This window comes from Antechinus flavipes, chromosome 1 (genome assembly GCF_016432865.1).
Source record: "Antechinus flavipes isolate AdamAnt ecotype Samford, QLD, Australia chromosome 1, AdamAnt_v2, whole genome shotgun sequence".
In the NCBI taxonomy this organism is placed as follows: Eukaryota; Metazoa; Chordata; class Mammalia; order Dasyuromorphia; family Dasyuridae; genus Antechinus; species Antechinus flavipes.
In genome coordinates this window covers 327610711-327633442 of record NC_067398.1, presented here as the reverse complement: position 1 = coordinate 327633442, position 22732 = coordinate 327610711, and the positions used below count along the sequence as shown (strand labels likewise).

The 22732-nt window shown below is 37.5% G+C and overlaps 1 protein-coding gene across 1 annotated transcript in view; it reads left to right on the top strand.

Annotated features, from left to right (window-relative positions):
* Positions 1–5497: 5497 nt before the first annotated feature.
* The window catches only part of CORO2A (coronin 2A), a 156315-nt gene continuing 139080 nt past the window's right edge, over positions 5498–22732 (top strand). Inside the window, exon 1 of the mRNA XM_051967025.1 lies at positions 5498–5912. Within this exon, the coding sequence (XP_051822985.1) occupies positions 5898–5912 (15 nt within the window). The 5' untranslated portion in view covers positions 5498–5897. The remainder of the gene's footprint in view (positions 5913–22732) is intronic.

The window sequence follows — 22732 nt, the reverse complement described above, 5'->3', positions numbered from 1 at the left end:
AACAAGAAGTGTAAAAATGTAGAGAAATATTTATAGCCAGGTTTTTTGTAGTATCAATGAACTAGAGACTAAAAGAGTGCCCATAAATTAAAGAATGGCTAAACAAATTTATGATATATGAATGTAATGGAATATTATTGTGCTGTAAGAAATGATGAAGGGAATAGATATACAGATATATAATGAAAAATATAAAACTAGGAGAAAATTTTATATCATAACATCACTGTAAAAATAATTTTGAAAGATTAAGAATTCTGATCAACAAAGAAAGAAAAGAAAGGGAAGAAAAGAGGTGGAGAAAGAAGAGAAAGAAAGTGCCAGTGTGAGCATTTGTTTTGCTTAATTATGCAAAATTATTATAAGAGTTTTGTTTCAGAATTTTTCCCCTCAATGGCAATGATGGAGATTGCAAAGAAAGAGAAAATAGATTTTTGTTCACTGAAATAAAATAATTAATTTTTTTAACTTGAGTTTTGAATTCTGTCAAATTTTGTTCTCTCTCACTTTTGTTCCTTTCTCTCTGCATCCCAACCACCATCCCAGTTCATGCTTTTGTCACCTCTCCCCCACTACCCCAATAGCCTACTACTCGTTCTCTCTGCTTCCAGACTCTCCTTTCCCCAATTCATCCTTCCCACAGCTGCCAAAGTAATTTTCCTTAAGCACAGGTCTGACCTCATCACTGCTGTGCTCAATAAACAACAACAGCTTCCTACTGCCTCTAGGATAAAATATAAACACCTCTGTTTGGCTTTTAAAACCCTTCATGGCTTGTCCCTAACCTATATTTCCAACCTCATTATCCATTCATTGCTCCCCTTCCCACATTCCATGAGCCAGCTAAACTGGTCTCTTTATTCCTTACACAGTATTCTTCATCTCCCATCTCTCTCTGCAAGAAAAGCACTCCCTTCTGATGAGTCTCATAGAATCCCTCACTTCAGGACTCAAGTCAAATATAGTACTGTCTGCTACATAAAGTAGAACTGCTAGTACCCTCCTTCCCTATGTACCTTGTAACTCCCATCCATTTTTGTACTTGTTTTATATATAATTATATAAACATATAATTATATATAATATAATTTAAAATATATAAAATATAATTAAAAATATATTATATATGTATAATATATATTTTCTATATAATTATAAAAATGTGTACATACATATGTGTAGTATATGTATGTACAAGCACATACATATACATACACACAAATATATATGTGTGTATATGTATATATATATATATATATATATATATATATATATATATATATATATATATTCTCTGTCCCCAATGGAAGGTAAACTCCTTGATAGCAGAACTGTTTTATTTTTTGTCTTTGTATTTTTGTAACCCAAACCTGAAAGCCAAAGAGAGTCTGCCCTGCTCCTTACAAGGAACATAATTTTGATCTCCAGTGAGGAAACAGTACCATACCAATGGACTTTGAGACTTGAGCTACATTGCTTATTTCCACCACTCAGACAGTTCATGGCACAAACTGAGCACTCAACAAAAGTTTATTTGTAGAATGGATAATGGGGTGAGTAATTCCCCTCTTCTCTACATTTGCACAAGTCATCCCAATACACAATTGCAAGGCAATCTTTCCTTATCTCTGCCTTTCAGAATCTTCATCTTCCTTCCTGGTTCACTAGTGTGTTAGGTCCTTGATGAAATCTTTTAAAAATCCCCTCCCAAAAATATCTGTGCTATCTTTTTTTTTTTTAATTACCCTCAGCTTGCCTGTAAAAAATCATGTCTAATGATACTTTTATAGAGCCATCTCCACCCGCCCTACCCAGTGTAGCATCAAACGAGAACAGGCTGAGCTTAATACATTTGAATGGAATCAAATTGATATATTGCTACTATCTATCTTATAGGGCAGTTGTAAGGAAATTGATGTGCAAATATTAAAACATTATATGTATGTGTGTGTGAGTGTGATGGACATTTATTATTTGAATTAAGCAGAACTAAATAAGAGTGTGGAAAGGAAAAAAAAGTATGTTAGCATAATAATAAAAATAATTAATATATACACATATATGTGTGTGTGTGTCTCTGTGTATGTGTATTTTGCCTTCTCACTAGAGCCCTATGACATAGATAGTACCGATGTTATTATCACCATTATACCACACATGAAATACTATTGTGGTAGAATAACTCCCACATGTAGCAAAATTTAAGAAAAGAGAGAGGAATCCAAGAGTTAACTCTTATCTCCTCTTCCTCTTCATCCTAGCTTTCTAATACACACCCACAATAGTCTAGGGGAAACTTAGGGTTTCAGATTACAGGTCCCTTTCTTTGTTTTGTATTTTTTCTTATTACTTTGAACTAGCCTGGAAAGCTCTCACCTTCGGGTTTAGGAGTTGAGGAAAGGCCTTTATTGTCCAGTTACTTCCCAGCTCAAGCCTGCCTGTATTGTGCTAGAAAAGTCTACTTCATTATTCTAGACTGTTCACTCTCATCTTCTATTATCCTTATAAGACACACAAAGAATATTGGCCACAAATGTATTTTATACAACACTGGAATAAATGATGGCAAAAGTATGGACTGAAATCACAAAGCTGTGTATAACAGAGTAGATGCTGATTGCTTCCATAGGAACCCAACCTTTCCTGTGTTAATTCCTGCTATTAAGGGAAAATTTCTGGAGCAGCGAGGAAATTAATGACACTTATCTTCTCCCCATCTCAGGCCATGAAAGGAGGAGGTATTTGTCATTAAGAGCCACCCAGCCTGGTCAGCCAGGTCTGGCACTCCCTGACACCAGGATGGCTACTGAACTAGCAATAAGATGTCTGAATTGTTGAAGGAAATAGGAGAAAATCTGATATTGAGCGCTTGACTCTGCCAAAACCATGGGATCTAAAGGTGCAGGGGACCTGACTTTCCACCCCTGGATTGTAACTCTCCTTTTTCTACCCAGAGTTTTCTACAAACAGAAGTGCTGTTGAATCATGTCCTACTCTTCCTGACCCTGTGACTCATAACACGTCTATAACTATCCATGGGATTTTCCTGGCAAAGGTGCCAAAAGAATTTGCACCAGTGGGTTAAGTTAGACAGGGTTAAGTGACTTGCTCAGGGTCACATAACTAGTAAGTGCCTGAGGTTAAATTTTAACAGATTTTCCTGACTCCAGACCCATCATTGAGCCATCTATGAGATGAGTGCCTCCAGGAGAGTATTTCTCAATAGGTGACCTCTGTACCTGTAAATACATCTTCTTTATGGTTATACCAATATAAGATCCACATTTATACCATTTTCTAAAAATAGGTTTGCAGAGCTGGGAAGGCCAAATAATTATAGATTTAAATCTAGAAGGAACTTTAGAGTTCATCTAATGCAACCCCCTCATTTTACTGAGAAACTTTTTTTTTAATTACACTTTACTGGGAAACAGAGGCCCAGAGAAAGTTTAGTCGATTGTCTGAAATCACACAGGGAGTACATATCAGAGTCAAACTCCAAACCCAATCCAAAGTCATCAATCTTTCCATTGAATCACATTGTGTCACGTGGCCCGACCCTTTTACATTACAGAAAAGAAAGCAGGACCACAGCAGCTAAGCAAATTGTCCAAGATCATATAGCTAGTCACCATCTAGGTTTAGCATACTATTTGTTATATAACACTCCCTGAACCCATTTTTATCCTTCCTTCTCAGTGATGAAGGTATCTCCTATTTTCCTGAAAAACAAACAGAACAAAACAAAAAACAACCCAGAGGTCATCCATTGAGAGTGTTTTCTAGTACTCCCTCTTATAGTGCTAGCTCACTCTCTTTTTTCCCTTTTCATTATCTCTCTCTCCATCTCTTCATCTCTCTTTCTGTCTCTCTCTCCCCCCCACCTCTTTCTCTTTCTGAGTCCCTGTCTGTCTCTGTCTCTCCCCCACCTCTTTCTCTTTCTGAGTCCCTGTCTGTCTCTGTCTCTCCCCCACCTCTTTCTCTGTCTGAGTCCCTGTCTCTTTCTCTGACTCCGATTCTCTCTCTTTCTTTCTCTCTGTCTCTTTCGCCCTATCTCTCTCTCTCTGTCTCTCTCTGAGTGTGTGTCTCTGTCTTTTTCTCTGGGTGTGAATGTGATCTCTCTCTCTTTCTCTCTCTCTCTCTCTCTCTCTCTCTCTCTCTCTCTCTCTCTCTCTTTCTCTCTCTCTCTCTCTCTCTCTCTCTCTCTTCTCTCTCTCTCTCTCTTTCTTCTCTCTCTCTTTCTCTCTCTCTCTCTCTCTCTCTCTCTCTCTCTCTCAAAACACTTCATTCATTTCAAACATAAAACACTTGTAGTGATTCAAAGAGAACCAGGATATAAATAAATTTGATGGCTACAGATCAAATTTCAATATTTTATATATAAAGTTTAGAGAGGGATAGTGAAGGTGTTAAGACTGAAAAATCCTCTTAATGTAAAAGAAATCATAAGCTAAATATCCATAGATCATAATAAAGGAAAAAATAAGCATGAATATTAAAATATCATAGGCTTGTATTTTATTTTTTTAAACTAATGATAGAAATGTCCTTTTGTTTATGAAAACAAACTACCCAATTCTCAGAATGGGCCTAGTGATTCTGAGCATGCTAATTATGAAATTTTCAAAATTAAAATTTAACAAACATTTATTAACCACTTGTCATGTGTTCAGCAAACGTGATGTAGGACATAAAGAACTAGCTTTGCAACCAGAAAGACTTGTATATGCCTCTGGCTGTGTGACCTGGATCTAGTCATTTAATCTATCTCTCTCAGGCTAGAAATGGACGGGAAAGCGCAGACCTGAATCAGTATGGGGATTTTCCTCTTGCAGGAACTTCCTATATCAATGAAATCTCAGTCCTGCCAATATGTCTATCCTTTGATGTTCTAGGCTTTGGATAATAGGACTGGGAAGCGGGAATTTGTCCACCCTTTGATGTGCAAAGGGTTTGGGAATGGCGTGGGGTATTTGAAAGAGGATGACCGTGATCCCCCCGGAGAAGGGGAAATCAGAGGCTCGGCCTATAACATCACCTGACTTGTGGCCCAGACTCGGTGGAGAACTTTCCCCCAGAGACCTTGGGGGGCTGCAGGATTCGCGAGGCAGAGCCCCGGGGATGATCCCAGCCTGGGCACTCTCTCCCTGCGGTCCCAGCAGCTGCTCCACAGCCACGGGCTCCGCAGGCCCTTCTCTCCCTGGGGGACACAGGCGGGAGGGCTCAGATTCAGGGTGGAAAAGGAGCCATCTGCTAGAAAGAAGAGGCTGGGGCAGGGCCGCCGTGGTCAGCCCTACGTCATCGGAGGCAGGGGGACAGGTTGTTTTAGGTAGGAAGGGGACTTGGGTTAGGTGTCTTCCGGTCTCCGCCCTCTGCTCATGAATATGCAGCTTGTCCCCGCTAAGGCTCCTATTTCTGCCTTTCACACAAAAGGAAGGGAATCTCTTATTTTCTCTCCTCCTCTCTCCTCGTTTCTCCACCCACACCCGGTGTCTGCCTGCTCGCTAGTGTACATTGCAGTGCCTCTGTGTGTGTCTGTGTGTGTGTGCGCGCGCGTGAGAGAGAGAGAGAGAGAGAGAGAAGGAGAGAGAGAGCGCGCTATGCACTGACTGCCCGCAGAATTGTTTTCAGGTGCTTTTTCTGTTAGACCCTCCCAAATCTGTCCTGCCTCCACCAGCAGGAAAAACGCAAGAAATACTTCAGTCATGATTTATGAATGAACGAGACTCCCTCTGCCGAGGGATATTGTCTCTGGTTTCGGAGAGGGTGAGGCAGGAGACCGACAAAGGGTCGTGGGGACCAGGCTGGAGTCGACTCCTATGTCTGAAATCAGGACTGACTGAAGAGAGCGCGGACCCCGGCTTCCACCCAGTGCCCTGTACCTGGAGTCGTTCTGTATGGTCATCCCAAAGGTAAGAAGTCTTCTGGAAAGACTTGGGGATGAGAACGAGATTAGGGATGAGGATGGGGAAGTGGTCCACCTGCTTAGCATCCCACAGGCTTGAGAGCATAAGGGAGCTCGGGATCCACGCTGGGATTCTTTCCTGCCAGAGATGTTTCTTTTTAAATTCTCTGTATCTGGGGAAAGAGTAAGAAATAATGCAGTCAAACTTGCTGGATGCTTAGATACGCTCCTGGCTTTGGCCATCTTCCTGAAACTTTGAACCTCTCCGCTGAGATGCTGTTGCTTTGGGGAGGGCTGCACTGTCCTGAGAAACTAAGACAACAGCACCACTAGGGCGCTTTCAATTGCTCTCCCAGGGAAGGATTTGTGTCCCTTTGCTCATATCCAAGATAAATTTGCATTTTATAGTTCATGTATACCATTGGTTGGTTCCCTACCCAGAGGAGCAGCCCTTCCAGTGCGGTTTGTGGTGTTTTTTCCTGATATTGTGTGGTTAGATTATACCACATGGAGCCCTGAATCTGGGGCAGGTTGCTCAGATGCATAAACCCTAGAAAGAGGCTTGCTCCCCAATCCTCAAGAACTGAAAACAATCCAAGATTCCACCGATTCTCATTGAAGCCCTGGGCCTGGTCTACGGCAGCTGCTTTGAGCTGGGGAGAGGGAGGGATGTTGTTTGGAAAGCTGACCCCTAGACCTGCAGCCCTGGAAATTAGCTGAGGACATGAGGGGTAAACTGGGGAGGCCCCCGATTCTAATTGCAGAGGTTTGTTGGAGCCGCACATACCTTCTGCTGTGTCACTGTGGCCTGCATTATCAAGGGGAGAGGCCAGGAGGGGGAGTGTGGAGGGAAGCTTAAGTAAGTACCCTGGATAAACTTGTAATGGCTTTTCAGTTCCCTTCATCCAAACACCTTGGCTTTAACCTGAGTACGTGTGAGCCGGAGCAGACAAAATAAACTAGAAGATCCCCTTTCCCCATTATGAAATGAATGAACATTTCTTAGCATTGGTCCACGTTATTCAGTACAATCTGTGTAAGATCCTATCATTTAAGTTCTGACCACAATGACAGATAGATTGATGAGCAATGTGTATGTGTGTCTGGAGAGTTAAGCTTCTCAATTTTCTTGAAATCCATTAATTCATTGCAATGGCTATCTTCATCAATACTCTTGTTATTTATTAATAATTTACATTTAGGTGGTCATGTTTACTTTATAATTATCTTTTATACATTATCTCATTTAGCCTTTTAGCTTTTGCCATCAGTCTCTGAAGCAAGGTTGGGAAACTCATTTTTGAGCTGGCTGGGTGGGAGAAAGTCAAAGAGACAGCTAGATCTCTGTTTTCATGCCTTCTTTGATCCCCTCCCCTCAGCTTTCCAAGTACTAATCCTTAATGGGAATGAAATGCTTCAGTTCCTTCACCTCACAAATCATACATGGCTAAGTCAGGACACAAACTCAATTTTCTACCTCTAATGTTCTTTCCACAGGCCTATGATCTAACACCAGTATACTGAAATTCCATTTTTATTCCTTCATGCCCCATCACAGAGTAAGGATGACAACTGGAGAAACTCCAGTTGCTTCTAACACAATTATGTCACCATTAGTAAATACAGGCTCTTCTGAGAAGAACAGCTCTCAGGGCAGCTCTGGGATAACTCATATGGCACATGGGGACACACTGACCCGTGTTCTGCTGAGTTTGAGGAGGTTACACCTTGGCACAAGAACACATGGCTTCCTTTGCCAGGAGTGGCCCAGCTCTATTTGAATACAGACACAGACTAGAAACGCTCACCAGGAACTAACTTGTTTTCTTCTCTCACATGAGTAGAGATGGGGGAGGGGAAGGAGAAGGAACAGAAAGAATCTACTCACCCAACAGGAAGCATCTTCTCCATGTCCCCCATGTCTCTAGGGGAGAGGCAAAAGTGGAATACTTAGTGGGGCAGGACTCTAGACCATGGCTTTTTCCTGCTTTGCTAGATTGTGTATTCTTTTTCCTAACAGAAATAGGCCCCCATTTCACCAGCTTTTCCATGTAGCTTGACCCTAGATTCTATATTCGGTTTTTGCCTCTAAAAATGGCTAAATGCAGAACCTAGAATAAGACTAGGCAGTATAGGAGCCTCAGGAAGGAAGTGGGGTCACAAAAAAGCATACCTTCTACAGTGAATTTTTTTAAACCACACAGATTTTATTAATATATTTTGTTTTTACATCACCTAAATTTCCCCATATCCTTCCTCTTCCTCTCTCCAAAAGCTTCCCTTATAGCAAAAAAAGTTTTAAAAAGAAAAAAGAGAGAAATTCAGCAAAACTAATCAAAACATTGAAAAAATTCCAACATTATATATAATATTCCAAACCTAGAGATCCTTTTCTCCCATCTCTGCAAAGGAGTTAGGAGAGGCAATTTTTTACTTATTTACTTTAGAGCCAGACTTATTCCTTGTCATTTTTCAGTATGCATTTTCTTTTTCTTTTTTTTTCTTTTCAAAACATATGTGTATATACTTTTTCTACATTGACCCTTGCAAACCTTGTGTTCCAAATTTTCCCCTCCTACCTCTCCCTCCTCCCCAGATGGTAGGTAATCCAATACATGTTAAACATGTTAAAGTATATGTTAAATCCAATATATGTGTACATATTTACAATATGCATTTTCAATGATTTTGTGATCTTTCTTTCCATTTGCTCTATTATTACTATTATTTTTAACAATCCCTCAGATGTTTATTGCCAAAATTTTTGTTCTCCCTGGCACAGAGATATTTATTTTATGAGATATCAAACAACTTACATGACATTGAAGGGAGAGAGATTCTGATGGCCACTAATAGAAAGGGAGCACTCAAATGCCTTGCCCAGATTTCTCAGTGTACAGCATCCATCTGGTGGTTTAGCACTTTCTTCTGATATATAGGCACTTGGAAAAGTGCATCAGAATTATAATTTCCCTTCTAATAGTTATCGTGGGAGTGGAAAAATGAATGGAAAGTATTCCTATTATTGAACCAGTACAATTCTCTTCAGACTTGAAAGCATGCAAGATAACTACTTCCCTCCAAGAAACCTAAGAAGTATTCATAAGTCACAAATACAGGAAAATGGGCAAGAGGGGAAGGGGGGGGGGGACTCCAGAAAATGGCCTGTTATCTCCCAGTCCCTCATCACTAATACTCCCATTTGTGGGTATAGGCCTAGAACTATGAGTATGGTTCCAGGAACTGGTGCAGGTATAAAAGCTTAAAAACACACAATTCCTGCCTTCTTGGAGCCTGCAGTTTAGTAATAATCTAGCTTAGCATTTCAAATAGCCTCCAGGATAGAATTGCAACCAGGAATTAAAATATGAACCTCACCTATTAGCCACTATAAAACATTTGGCCTGGGTAATTTTTTTTTTTTTTTTTCCTGCTGAGGGAAATTTGTGGAGAAAAGGAGAGAAAATCATTCCTTTTCGATTCTTCTGCTGTTTCCCTAAACAAACCAGAGAAGCTATCTCCATTTCCTACTTCCTCCCACCTTCTCTCCAGCTGACTTGCCACTGGGCCTGAATTCATGCCCTGAGGACTTAACCCTTTCATCTCTCTGGGTCCTGCTGGTCTGTTGGGTGAGTCCATCTAAGAGCCATCATCTTCTCCCTAGCTCCCTTGATGGGGTTTGCCTTGCTCCGCTGCATTTTCCATTTCTGGAACCATAATCAAATTAGTTATTGCCAATACTAGAAAGGGTGTGTCAATCCATTCCCAAATGACTTTAGTCACCAACCCAGTAATTTTCCAAATCCAAAATACACACACACACACACACACATATATATATATAAAGGGAGGATGAAGTAGGTAGAGATTAAGATTATACTGTTCCACCATCTTTACAGAAGTGGGAGGAGGGAAAAACGAAATTTAGATGGCAATTTTATTATATATTTTAAAAGAGTAGCAAGTTGTATAAAATAGATTTACAGTTTTATGGGTATAATATTTTTTAAAATTATACTATATTATGGAAATGGTTATATTATTCAATAAATTACAAATAAAATAAGCAAAAAAATTTTTTAAAAGATTATACTATTCCCTCTCATCTCAAGCACTTCTGCAGTATAGATTAAATGCGGAGATCAAGGGAAAATGTTTGAGAGTACCTTTTAGTCTGTAATGGAATCCTACCATTAATAGGCTAAGTCTTGTACTTAGAAAAACACTTAGTCACTCAATCCACCTTTACTATCACTCACCGTTTCTTTCTTCATTCCCTTCATAATGATTATCTTCTCTAGGATTTCTTGAATGATCAAATCTTAAAAATGACTGATGACAACTCTTGATTCTGAATGGTACCATACAGTATAAGGACCTAGTCTTGCTAAATGAGTGCTGAAGCCATGACATAGACATTTCCAGGAAATGAGAATGTATTTCTTTTCCTTCTTGGTAGAAATCATCTGAAGATATGTGAAAGGATCAATTTCACTCATTTAAATCCACCCTATCTTTTTTATTGGAGACAGCAAAACATAATTTTTTTCATTTCAAACTTTGATATCAAAAATAAAGTGCATTTTTATATACACAACGTAAAAAAGTATTCTATATCCAAGAAAATATAAATCTCCATTTTTCCTACTTATTCTTTTAAAAATCATTTAATAAATTTTATATGTTACTTTCAAATTTTTATTTATCTGTATCTCTTCTGAACTTCCTTCTGTCCTCTTTTGTGCATTTGAAAAATTGTTATAATGACATTCTTGGAGGGGGAGGGTTATTACTATTATTAATGCCTCTTTCCTTATAACCTCCCCCCAATTTATTGACAGAAAGAAACTTTTATAACAAATATAGCAAAATAAAATAAATCCATACTGTACAAAAAATACAAAAAATTTTTGTTTTAGAATGAACACAAATCTAATGTTCTAAGGAGAAACATCCTAACTAGACGAAAATTATGATGACACCATTCAGCCCAACAAAAATCCCTTCTAGAGATGCTCATTAATTGGAGAATGCCTAAATAAATTGTGGTATATGATTATAATGGAGTATTATTGCTTTATAAGCAATGATGAGCAGAATACTATCAGAAAAACCTTAAAAAGTACTCCCTGAGCTCAAGCAAAGTGTACATAGTAGTAGCAAAGTTGTGGTATGATCAGCTGTGAATGACTTCCCAATTCTCAGCAGTATACAATGATCCAAAACTACTCTGGAAGACTTATGATGAAAAATGTTATCCATACCCAGAGAAAGAACTGATTGTATCTGAATACAGAAACCATATTTTTTAAAACTTTTTTTTTTCTTGAGGGTTTTTTTTGGGGGAGCAGATTTTCTTTTGCATATATGACTTTTATGGAAATGTTTTGCATAACTTCGCATGTACCTTCTCAATGTGGGGGGAGGAGGAAGGAAGGGAGAGAATCTAGAACTCAAAGTTTTAAAAACAAACATAAAAAATTATTTTACATGTAACTGGGGAAAATTTAAAAAAAAATTCTAACATAAAAATCCACTCTATAAGATCTCTAGCAAGTTGAGAATTGAAGAATGTTAACCTGAAGTCATTGATGAGGAACTTATCTCTTAGGACAGACTATTTTTATTCAAACCTAAACTAACTAGCATTTGTCCTTTTTTTTTTTTTTTTTTTTTTTTTTTTTTTTTTGGTTGCCCTATCACATTGTTGATTCATGTTAAGTTTGTTGTTTGTTATCCGCTCAGTGCTTTAAGAATATATTGCAAACTGACTGTCATCCCCTTATAAATGACTACAGACTGTTTTCACACTGTTATAAGCAAATGCAAAAGATTTATATGCTACATAAATCTTGTTACCTCCTCTCTACCTTGTGCTCTTGCCTAGATCAGTCACTTAAGACTGTTTTTAGCACACGGCATATTTTGGCTGTTGAGCTACGGTATTTTTGACTAGCTACAGTGTGATGGCTGGAGTCAGAACTGCCCTGAAGTCAGTAAGTGCTAGCTTCAAGTTTTATCTCTGACACGCACAAGTTACGTGATCCTAAGCAAATCACTTAATCCTTCAATGCCCAGCATAACTATAAGACTTAAATTGCAGAACAGTTGCTGATTGCCAGAGAATTTCCTTGATAGGAATTCTTTACACCAGTAAAATCACAGGTCTAGACCAGAGTCACTTTTCAACATTGTGTATCTTATGAAATGCTGAGCCTGGAATCAGCAAGACTCATCTTTCTGAGTTCATCCTGTAGCCATGTGACTCTGGCAAATCACTTAATTCCATTTACCTCAGTTTCCTCATCTCTTAAAAGGGTTGGAGAAAGAAGCGGTAACCCACCTACCCACCTCAGTATCTTTGCCAAGAAAATTTCAGCAAGGGTTATAAAGAGTTGTATGGACATGACTAAAAATGACTAAACAAAATAATAAGATGCTAATGTAGAATACTAATAAATCTGGAGCTGAAAAGTACTTAGAAATCATCTTCCTTTTTTACATCTTTTTTTTACATCTTCCATTTTACAAATGGGGAAACTGAGGCATGGAGATTTTTTTTTTTAAGTGACTTCCCCAAGTCACACATAAGATCTTTAAGTGTTAGATCTAGAATTTGAATCTTTTTTTTTTTGGCTCTAAAAATTTATAAGAATATCTCTATCATATTTTATTATGCTTCCTGACATGATAGTTCTTTGTATTCCTGTCTTTCTTTTATCATAAATACCTAGAAAACAGCATAGAATTTTAGTAAGAATCAAGGGTTTGTTTCTTGACTCTGATACATACTAGTTATATAGTAGTAGGTAAACCACTTTATATCTGTTTCTTTTTTTTAATTTATTAATTTATATTTTATAATAACAGCTTTTTATTTTTCAAAGTACAAATTTTTCAAATTTAATTTTCAACCTTCACCCTTGCACAACCTTGTTCCAAATTTTTATCCCTCCCTTCCTCTTTCCTCCCTCCCCTAGACAGCAAGTAATCCAGCATAGATTAAATGTGTATAATTCTTTTAAACATATTTCCACCTTTATTGTGCTTAAACCTCAGTTCCTTAATCTATGAAATGGAATTAATAGCACTTTGCTATGTGTTTTATTGGTTGTTGTAAAGAAAGCATTTTGCATAGTACTTGAGGTACTGTAAAAATGTAAAGTGTTTTTTGTTAATAGCTATCTTTGTATGTCTAGTAACTAATATAAGGCCATGTACATAATAGGGGCTTATGTATGTTCCTTGAATTAAATTGTTTTGATTGATACTTGACAGCTTTTAGCCTGTAAACTCTTGAATAATAGAGTTTGTGTGGCATTTGAGTATCCCTATATCTATATACAAATAGCAAATAAAGCTACTATCGTATACTATATATAGTACAATATGGCATGCATATATTCAATATCTAATATTTTCTTATAGCTTTTTCCCCACTATTCTCATTCACTCTCAATTCCCATCTGGTTGGTGACCTGAGTATAATTATCACCTAGCCAACTACCTGAAAGGGCCAGAAGCTAGGAGTACCTGGTATGAGCTTTTCCATGTAATTTTGCTTTAAAGAAAAAAATTCAAGGAGCTTTGAAGATTGAAGTCAGAAGGGATCCATTGACAGAGGGAGAGCCATGTAAAAATCCCTTTTTGTCTGCTCCTTGTAATTTTCTCATATATGCATTTATTATATTGTATTTTGACTCCGTGGAAAGCCAAATAGATACTTTGCATCTTCCAATGGTTCCCTTTAAAATAAAAATCCTGTGTTGTGTCTCTTAGGAGACTGAGAGGTTTTGAGTGTACTTTGTGTGATCATTCTGAGACCCCAATCTTGTTGCTTTTCCACTCTGTCCATACAACTCCCCTATTTCCACCCTTCCCTTCTCCTTCCCCCACCCCTTTCCCTCTTCCATTCAGAGCCAAAGCCATGCTGGAGACAGGGCCCATTCCACCTGGTTAATTAAGCTTGCAAGGCCTTCCCTGTGACAGCTGCAGAGCCGGTCCCCTTGCAGGGCGAGAGTGAAGGGAATTGTCCCCTTCATCATTAAGACAGCAGCAACAAGCTGTTTGCCAGTCAGACTCAACAGTGTTGAACAAGCCTCCTGTTGTATGTTTGCTCTGACAACCCCAGAACATGCTCCCACTGTTGCATGTTCATTAAGCTCGTGAATAAGATGAAGCCTTTCCTTGAAGATGCAAAGCACAGTGCTGAGGAATTATCTCTGGCACTGAAATGGTTTCACCTCTGGGAACTGAGTTGGTCCCATGAGGCAATGGGAAAACTGTTGTGTTGATGTTAGCAAGAAACAGATTTTTAAATAGGCCATGGAGGTAATTAAAGTTTAGGGTTGTTTTTTCTTCTAAAGTCTTATTCCAAATAGTAAGTTTTTTGGTGATTCTATCAATGCAGGTCAGTATCTTTTCTGTTTAGATTTTTAATGAGTTGTCTAAAATACTGAGAGTAAATGATTTGTCCAGGGTCATGTACATGGCCAGTAGAGAGTTAGGGAGTGGGTTTAAGGCCAGCTCTTTCCACTAGTACAAGTTTCTTCACAAGCACTGGAGACAAAAACACAAAAGTGCTCTTGTTAAGGAACCCCCTGAACTTGTCTTCTTGAGTTGCCATGTTTACCAGAAACACTGGACCTGGAGCGTTCAGGGGGCCCTGGTTATAACCAGGTTGAAACCCCACCCTGAGCTAATATAATTTATTATTTGGATTCCAACCGGGACTCCCCCGTGTGTTCCTTGGGACAGTTGGTTAATACTCTCAAGAAGTTTATTTTCTAACAGGGGAGGCAACATATATCTATAAAGAGTATATATAGACTATATATACATAATTAATGCAAAGTATTTGGAAAGGGTAATGTTCTTTCTAGCAGTTGGGAATCCAAAGAAGCCTTTGTGAGAAAATGACAAATGTTTGAGTTGAATCTTCAAGGTAACCAGGGATACCATGCATTCATATGTGTGTGTGTGTGTGTGTGTGTGTGTGTGTGTGTGTGTGTATGTCTTTATAATACATATACCTATGTTGTGTGTATATGTATATAAAGTTTACTTTCAATGGGTCAGGGGCCCTGGATGGAAAAGATATTCCCTCTTCCCACAGTGAGAACATTTAACTAATTTTATAAAGAATTATTAAGAAGGATGGTATGGAATAATTAAAGGAGCACAGGGCTTAAAATCAGAAGTTAGATTTAAGTGTTCGCTTGCTAGCTATATAACCACAGGTGATTTGCTTTATTTTTCTGAACTTCTTGAGTAAAATGAGTATTCAGATAATTCCCTCACAGAGATGTAAGGAATGTGTTTTGTGAACTGGACAGATAGATAAATGAGAGTCCTTGTTACTAATTATGAAAAGAGAGGACAAGGAAGAAATAATCCTGTAATACAGGAAGTTTGGAAGGAAGAATAAAATTCAAAGGGAGATTTTATAGTTAAGTATATTTTGTGTCACCATGACATTTTGTGGAAAATTAAAGAACTTTGCTACATGCTCTGAAGTCTCATAAGCCTCCTTCCAGATTAAGTATGTTTTGGTCAAGTTAAGTGAAACTTTTTGAATTTGAAGCAAGAAGACCTAGGTTTCAAGCTCCCAGCTTTTTAATAGAAAGGTGTTTTAGACTTTGTCCGAAAGACTTAATTAATGCAATGATGTAAGAATAACAGAATTGTAGAGTTTAGCTGGAAGTGATCTCAGAGGCCGTCTAGTCCACTCTCCTCATTTTACAGGTGAACAAACTGAGGCCCAAGGAGATCACAAGTAGTAAATTTGAAATTCAAGATTTGAAACCTGGTCTTCTATCTCTGGGCTTAGTATTCCCCACCCTTATTTTAATATGTCTTCTACCTTGATCTAGATTCCAGGGACAGCAGCATACAAGTGACAAATGATTATACATAATTATAACAAGATTTTTGTTTTTCTCAATTGAATGAGGGGTAGATGGAAGGGAAAAAAGTGGGTTTCTGTTGATTGAAAAATCTTCTTTAAAAATGTAAAAGCTATAAGTGTGGGGATAGAAAAGATATCTGGGGCCCCTGAACTATTGAAAGTAAAGTTCACATAAATGAAAATCAATGTAATATAGTTGTATGATGTTTTTGTTTTGTGTAGAGAGAGGTATAAAACATTCCAAACCCCCACTTTAAAAATTAAGGAAAAGAAACACAAAATTCCATTTACCAAAACACAACAAATAACATATAATTTCATCTCTGTATTTGGTGAGTTAAGGAAGAAGGTAGCAGAAAATGGAAGGGACAAAGAAAAGGAAAGGGGGAAGAGAGAGATAAAAATACAATGTTCACATTTGTCAAAGCCCAGATAAACAAAAATATCATTTGTTTATTAATTTGGCTTTTAAAATTTTTTTTCAAATCATCAAACATTTTTTGTTTCTTCTAATACTTCCCCAAATCCCTTTCACAACAATAAGCATAGTCCAGCAAAATAAATTCCAACATTAACTATTACAAAAATACTTGTCTCATTCTGCATATATCAATCACCTCTCTATTTAGAGATAGGTACCATTCTTCATCATTGGTCCTCTGGAATCATGTTTGATTGTTGCTTTATTCATAATTCTTCATTCTTTCAAAAATTATTCATTTTTACAGTAGTGTTGTTACAGTATAAATTGTTCTCCTGGTTTTGCTCACTTCACCCTGCATCTGTTCATTTAAGTCTTCCCACTTTTCTCTGAAAGCATCTCTTTTATCATTTCTTATAGCACAATGGTATTCCCTTATATTCATATGCCATAATTTGTTAAACCATTCCCCAAGTGATGTGCTATATCCCTTTAGTTTCCTGTTCTTTATTTGCCATTCAAAAAGAGATACTATGCATATTTTTGTACATACAGGACCTTTGCCTCTCGTTTTAATTACATTAGGACCTCAGTCAAAAGGTATGCACAGGTTAGTAACTGTGAGCATAGTTGCTTGATGACTACGGTTTACAGCTGCCCCAACAGTGTACCAATGTGTCCCTTTAATATTTATCATTGTGACTTTTAAACAACAGCAACAAGGACCAAAACACTAATGATTTCTGTACTACCTACTTTATAGAGTTGTGATAAAGCTCAAACAAGTTCCTCGAGATTGGGGCTAATTTTCTGTCTTTATATTCTCCATGTTCCACCCCCAGCACCTAGCACAGTATTTTACTTATAGGTATTTAATAAATGCTTCTTGGATTGGATAATATATAATGCTTTTTCAAACCTTTAAACACTATTTAAATATTAGATGTTACTAAAGTACAGATTTGAATTTTGAAGGCCTTTATTTCCTCCTAGTCACCAAGTCTACAATTCAAAAAAAAAACTTACTGAATGGATTGTCTCTTGGCCATGGTCACTTGATCCAAATGCACAGACAATGTAAATAAGCGGAATCTAGATTATAGTTAGTACATGTGTGATTTTTAAATAAGATAATACATAGCAATTACAGATTAGTAGTTGTCTCTTTTTTTAAAGATGATACCATATTTAGAGTAAGAATAACAGAAATATATGTCACTAGACATATAGAGGCATTAAGAAGGAGCAAAGGGAAAAGTCTTGGAAATTATTTCAGAAGACCTGAGTTCAAATTCCAGTTCTGCTATTTACTATTCATATAATCTCAAATTTAAGCACTTTGGGCCTCAGTTTCTCATCTGGAAAGAGAGGATGTGGAACAAGGTCTCAAAGACCTCTTGGAACTCTAAATCCATTATCTTAAATTATCATTTTATTAGCCTTTAATTGGGAAAAAAAAAACAAATTTCCCCCAAACTTCATCCATCCTTCCTTTCTCTATTCCACTATGAAGCACAATTCCCAACTCTTTCCATGTTAGTGATGCGGTATGGATCTTGGCAGAAAAATGGGTTGGTCTCCTAGTTCTCCAGAACACCAAGTTAGGGCAGGTTCGCAGTGAGAAGCGCTACACAAAAGGCTGTGATAAGAAAAGGCTTTTATTAAAGAGAGAGATACCAAGATGTTGTCTTGGTGGACAATGTCAAAGAATTGCCCCAAAGACATTTTCTCAGGGCTTGCTCTTATACAGAAACAGAACAATTTGGGTTTTACATCCGAAAAGGAACATACTTGAGAAAGGAGTCTTTCCCAAGGAATGTAGGTTTTGCATCCAGAAGGTGCATAATGTGTGGGAATAGAGTCTTTCCCAGGGAATGTAGGTTTTGCGTCCAAAAGGTGCATAATGTGTGGGAACAGAGTCTTTCCCAGGGAATGCAGATGCTCTTCTGGGCGAGGCTGCATTGTTCTCATCATTAGGATAGTTCAATACCTTCTACTCTTTTAGGAAATTTCTACAGTACGGTCAAAATTTCCCATGCACTCTTTCTCATGCTCTTGGCTTTCATTCCCCAACAAAAGAAACTCATCTGTGTCTACTTTTTGGTGTCCCCAGAAAAAAACCTTAGTTCAGCTTTCCTTGCAGGTGATCAGCCTGAGCTCTTTGCTTTCTTCTCACCCCCCCCCTTTTTTTTTTTGCAAGAGTAAAAAGTCAGGTTTCTGTTTTGTGTGACTCGATAAAATCTAGAAAAGGAAGAAAATGACGACTTGGGGGTGTGGCTACTGTGCTTCCAGTACCTGAAATTTTCCCAACAGGATATTACACCATGGCATAGGCGGCAGCAGGAGAGGAATAGTTGGCAAGAAGTGGAAGAGCAGAGGCAAGATTACTGTAGAGAGATAGCGTGTTGCACTGAGCTGAGCTGAGCTGGAATAAAGGCTCAAGTGAAATCTATATGATTCAGAGCGTACAGAGAAGACCAACAAGGAAAGCAATGGATTGCGTGACAAGCCCCCATAAGACAAAAACACCAAGGGGGGCAGGAAGTCTACAGGGAATGTGGAGATCAAAGAGCGGAGAAAAAAACAGGTCCTATTACTATTATCCTTTCTTTTCTCCTATGGGATATATCCTCACTTATTTTCAAGAAATTTTAAAACATATGTATAGATAGTTTTCAACACTCACCCTTGCAAAAACCTTGTGTTCCAAATTTTTTCTCTCCCTTGCTCCCCACCCTCTCCCTTAGATGGCAAGTAATCCAATATAAGTTAAACATGTATAATTCTTTTGTACATATTTCCACAATTATTCTGTTACACAAGAAAATCCAGATCAAAAAGGAAAAAAATGAGAAAGAAAACAAAAAGCAAGCAAACAATAATAAAAAAATGAAAATACTTTGTTGTGATCCACAGTCAGTCCCCACAGTCCTCTCTCTGGGTGCAGATGGCTCTCTCCATCACAAGATCATTGAAACTGGCCTGAATCACCTTGTTTGCTGAAACTTAAAGGAAACTGAAACAGCTAACTAGTAAGTTCCCAAGATAGAATTTGAATCCATAGCTTCCTGACTAAAGGCCTAGTATGCTTTTTACTATATGTCATCACCTCTGTTTACAAGCATTTGACTCACTAAGAAAGTTATCTGGCTGGCTCATGAGTCAGTCTGGCCTGGGTTCCATTGTGACCATACAATTCTCTTCCTTTTTCAGTTCTCCAAGCAATACAGTTATTGTTTAGTCATGTCAGCTATGGACCATAGCACGCCCGGCCCTTCTATCACCCACTATCTCTAGAAATCTGTTCAGGTTCATGTTCATTGTTTCCATGATACCATCTATCCATCTCATCCACTGCCATTCCCTTTCCTTGTGCCTTCAGTCTTAACCCCACATTAGGGTCTTTTCCAGGGAGTCCCATCTTCTCATGATATGGCCAAAACTTCAGCTTCAGTGTTTAACCTCCAGAGAATACTCTGAATTAATTTCTTTTAGTATGGACCGATTGGCTCTGCTTGCAGGGCAAGGGACTCTTACAGGCCTTCCCCAGCACCACAGTTCAAAAGCAGGAATTCTGTGGTACTCAGCTTTCCTTATAATCTGATTCTCACAGCCACATTTTGGCACTGGAAAAACCATAGCTTTGATTATACAGACTTTTGTTATTAAGGTGATGCTTTTTCTTATTAGTATGCTGTCCATCCAATTTTGCCATAGCTTTCTTTCCAAGGAGCAAACATCTTTTTAATTTCATGGTGGTTGTGCTGTCTGCAGTGATCTTTGAGGCCAAAAATATAAAATCTGACACTGCTTCTATTTATTCTCCTAATTTGCCAGGAAGTGATAGCACCAGTTGCCAAGATCTTAGTTGTTTTTTTTTTTTTTTTTTTTTTTTTTTGTTAAACTTCAAGCTAGCTTTTACATTCTCCTCCAAGAGGCTTCTTTACTTCTTTTTCTCTTTCTGCCATCACAGTGGTATCATTTATATATCTGAAATGGCTGATTTTTTTCTGTCAACCTGACAGCTTTTGATTTCATCCAGCATGACATTTCGCATGATGCACTCTTCATGTAAGTTTAATAAATATAACTAACAAATAATAATAAATAAATAGAAATAAATATACAGCCTTCTTGTACTCCTTTTCCAATCCTAACCAATCAGTTTTCTCATGCACAGTTCTAACTGTGGCCCATATTGCAGGTTCCTTAGGAGACAAGTTAAGATGGTCTGGTACTCCCATCTTTTTGAAGATTTATCACATTTTGTTGTAATCCACACAGTCAAAATCTTTAGTGTAATTAATGTGGAATGGAAATCAAAATCTTTAGTGTAATCAACAAGGCAGAAGTAGATTTTTTCCTGGATCTCACTTGCTGTCTCCATAATCTAGGGAATGTTGGCAGTTTTGGTCTTTATTCCTCTTCCTCTCCAAAAATCAACCTATTCTTCTGGTAATTCTTGGTTCACAAAATGCTGAAGTCTATAGGGCCTATAGAAACTTAAATGTAACCTTGCTGGTACAATGAGAATAATTTTTTAGCAATATGAATATTCTTGTGCATTGATCTTTTTTAAGATTGGGATGTAAATTGATCTTTTCCAATCCAGTGGCCATTGCTGAGTTTTCTAAATTTGCTGGTATATAAATGCAATACTTACTATACATCATCTTTTCAGGTTTTAAAGGCAATACTGTAAGACTACAAAATCATAGATATTGCATTAGTAGTGGGAGTTTCCTTATTGAAAATTTTCTATGACATCAAAAATAAAGGTCATATAAAAAAAAAGAATAAATAACTTTTCCTACTATCCCAGTATGAACTATTCTGCAAGTATTATGATCTTACTTTACAGTAAGACTACAGTAAACCTCCAAAGATATCCAATCAGTGTCAGATTGGGAGTCATTTGACTAGTTATACTTACTCTGAGGACAGAGTTTTTTCCACTAAACTGTGGATTGTATTGTTCAATTGTGTCTGGCTTTTTGTGACCCTATATGGGGTTTTCTTAGCAAAACTACTAGAGTGATTTACCTTTTCCCTTCTTCAGCTAATTTTACAGTTGAAAAAAATGGAAGCAAATTGGGCTAAATGACTTGCCTAGGGACATAAAGCTAGTATTAGTGTCTAAGGCCAGATTTGCACTCACAAAGAGAAGTCTATCTGACTCCAGATCCAGATTTCTATCCAATTCAACATTACTCCAAATTTTGGATCCTCAAATATGTAAAATGTTCCTTGGATCCCACTACTAAAAAGGCTGAAAACAAACTTATTACCTTGGTCAGAAAAAAACAAGGGATATGTGGTTTTCCTGTCTTGAGTAGAAGGTTTAGGGCGATAGGGAGAAAATTAGCAAAATGAAGTCACAGAACTAGGAAAACAGTATATACAATGACTGAAACAAGGTATATGAGAAGAAAATTCCCCCAAACTATCAAAAATGAATGCTGCAAAATTACAAAAAACAAACCTGATCCCAATGAAAAAACTATGACAAGATACCTCAGTCTATCTTTTTGCAAAAGTGGGGAGGGTAGTCCATAGATGAGAAACATTTTATATAATGTTGATGTATTGATCAATTTATCTTTTAAAAGAAAACATATTTTTTTCTTTTTATTTTTGAAAAATTCTTTATTATAAGGATGGTACTTAAGGAAAAATGAGTGGAAAAATACATGGGGGAAATATAGCCAATGTAAAAATAAAATATATCAATAAAAATCTATTTTTTAAAATACTGTTTCAATTTAACTCTGAGCTATTTAAAATTTGGAATAAAATATAAGATAAAAAAATTTCAAGTGTTTATTCTCTGCCAGGGATTATTTTAAGCACTGGGGATGAGTTTTTTTTAAGAGACAGTCTTTGTTCTTGAGAAACTTAATAGGGAAAGACATCACATATGGGGGAATGGTGACCAGGTTGTTTTGGGAAGGTAGAAAACATAGGGAGTAGAGGGGAAGCTGTTCAACAGTAGTGAGGCAGATGGTCAGATGGCCTGGGTGCATGACTGAATAGGAAGTGAAACTGAAGCCCTTTCAAATGGTTCTCTCCTAAAAATCATTCATTGGGATCTTCAGACAATTCAGTGTGAGGGTGACTAGAGTTTAGCATCTAAGTGAATTAGCAAGAAAATTTCCCAGTGCTCATGAATATTTCATAACCTATTCTTTTTTAAGCAGAAAATGGATAATTGTACATGAAAAATTATTAATCAGAAGAGTGAAATCTGCACCCTCTTCTTCTTGACTGCCATAAATTGGTATCTCCCTGATCACTCTTCCGAGACTTGGAGCAAATCAGAATAGGGAGAATGGCTCATTTTCTAATCTGTAAAATGTTTGGGTGGATTTCGTTTTTTAACTAGACTAAGACCCCAAAAAAAGGCATAGGAACATAGAATATAGAAGCAGAAGATTCCTTAGAAATCTGGTTCAAATCTGTCATCTTGTAGATGAAGAAACTGAAACCTGCGGAGGTTAAT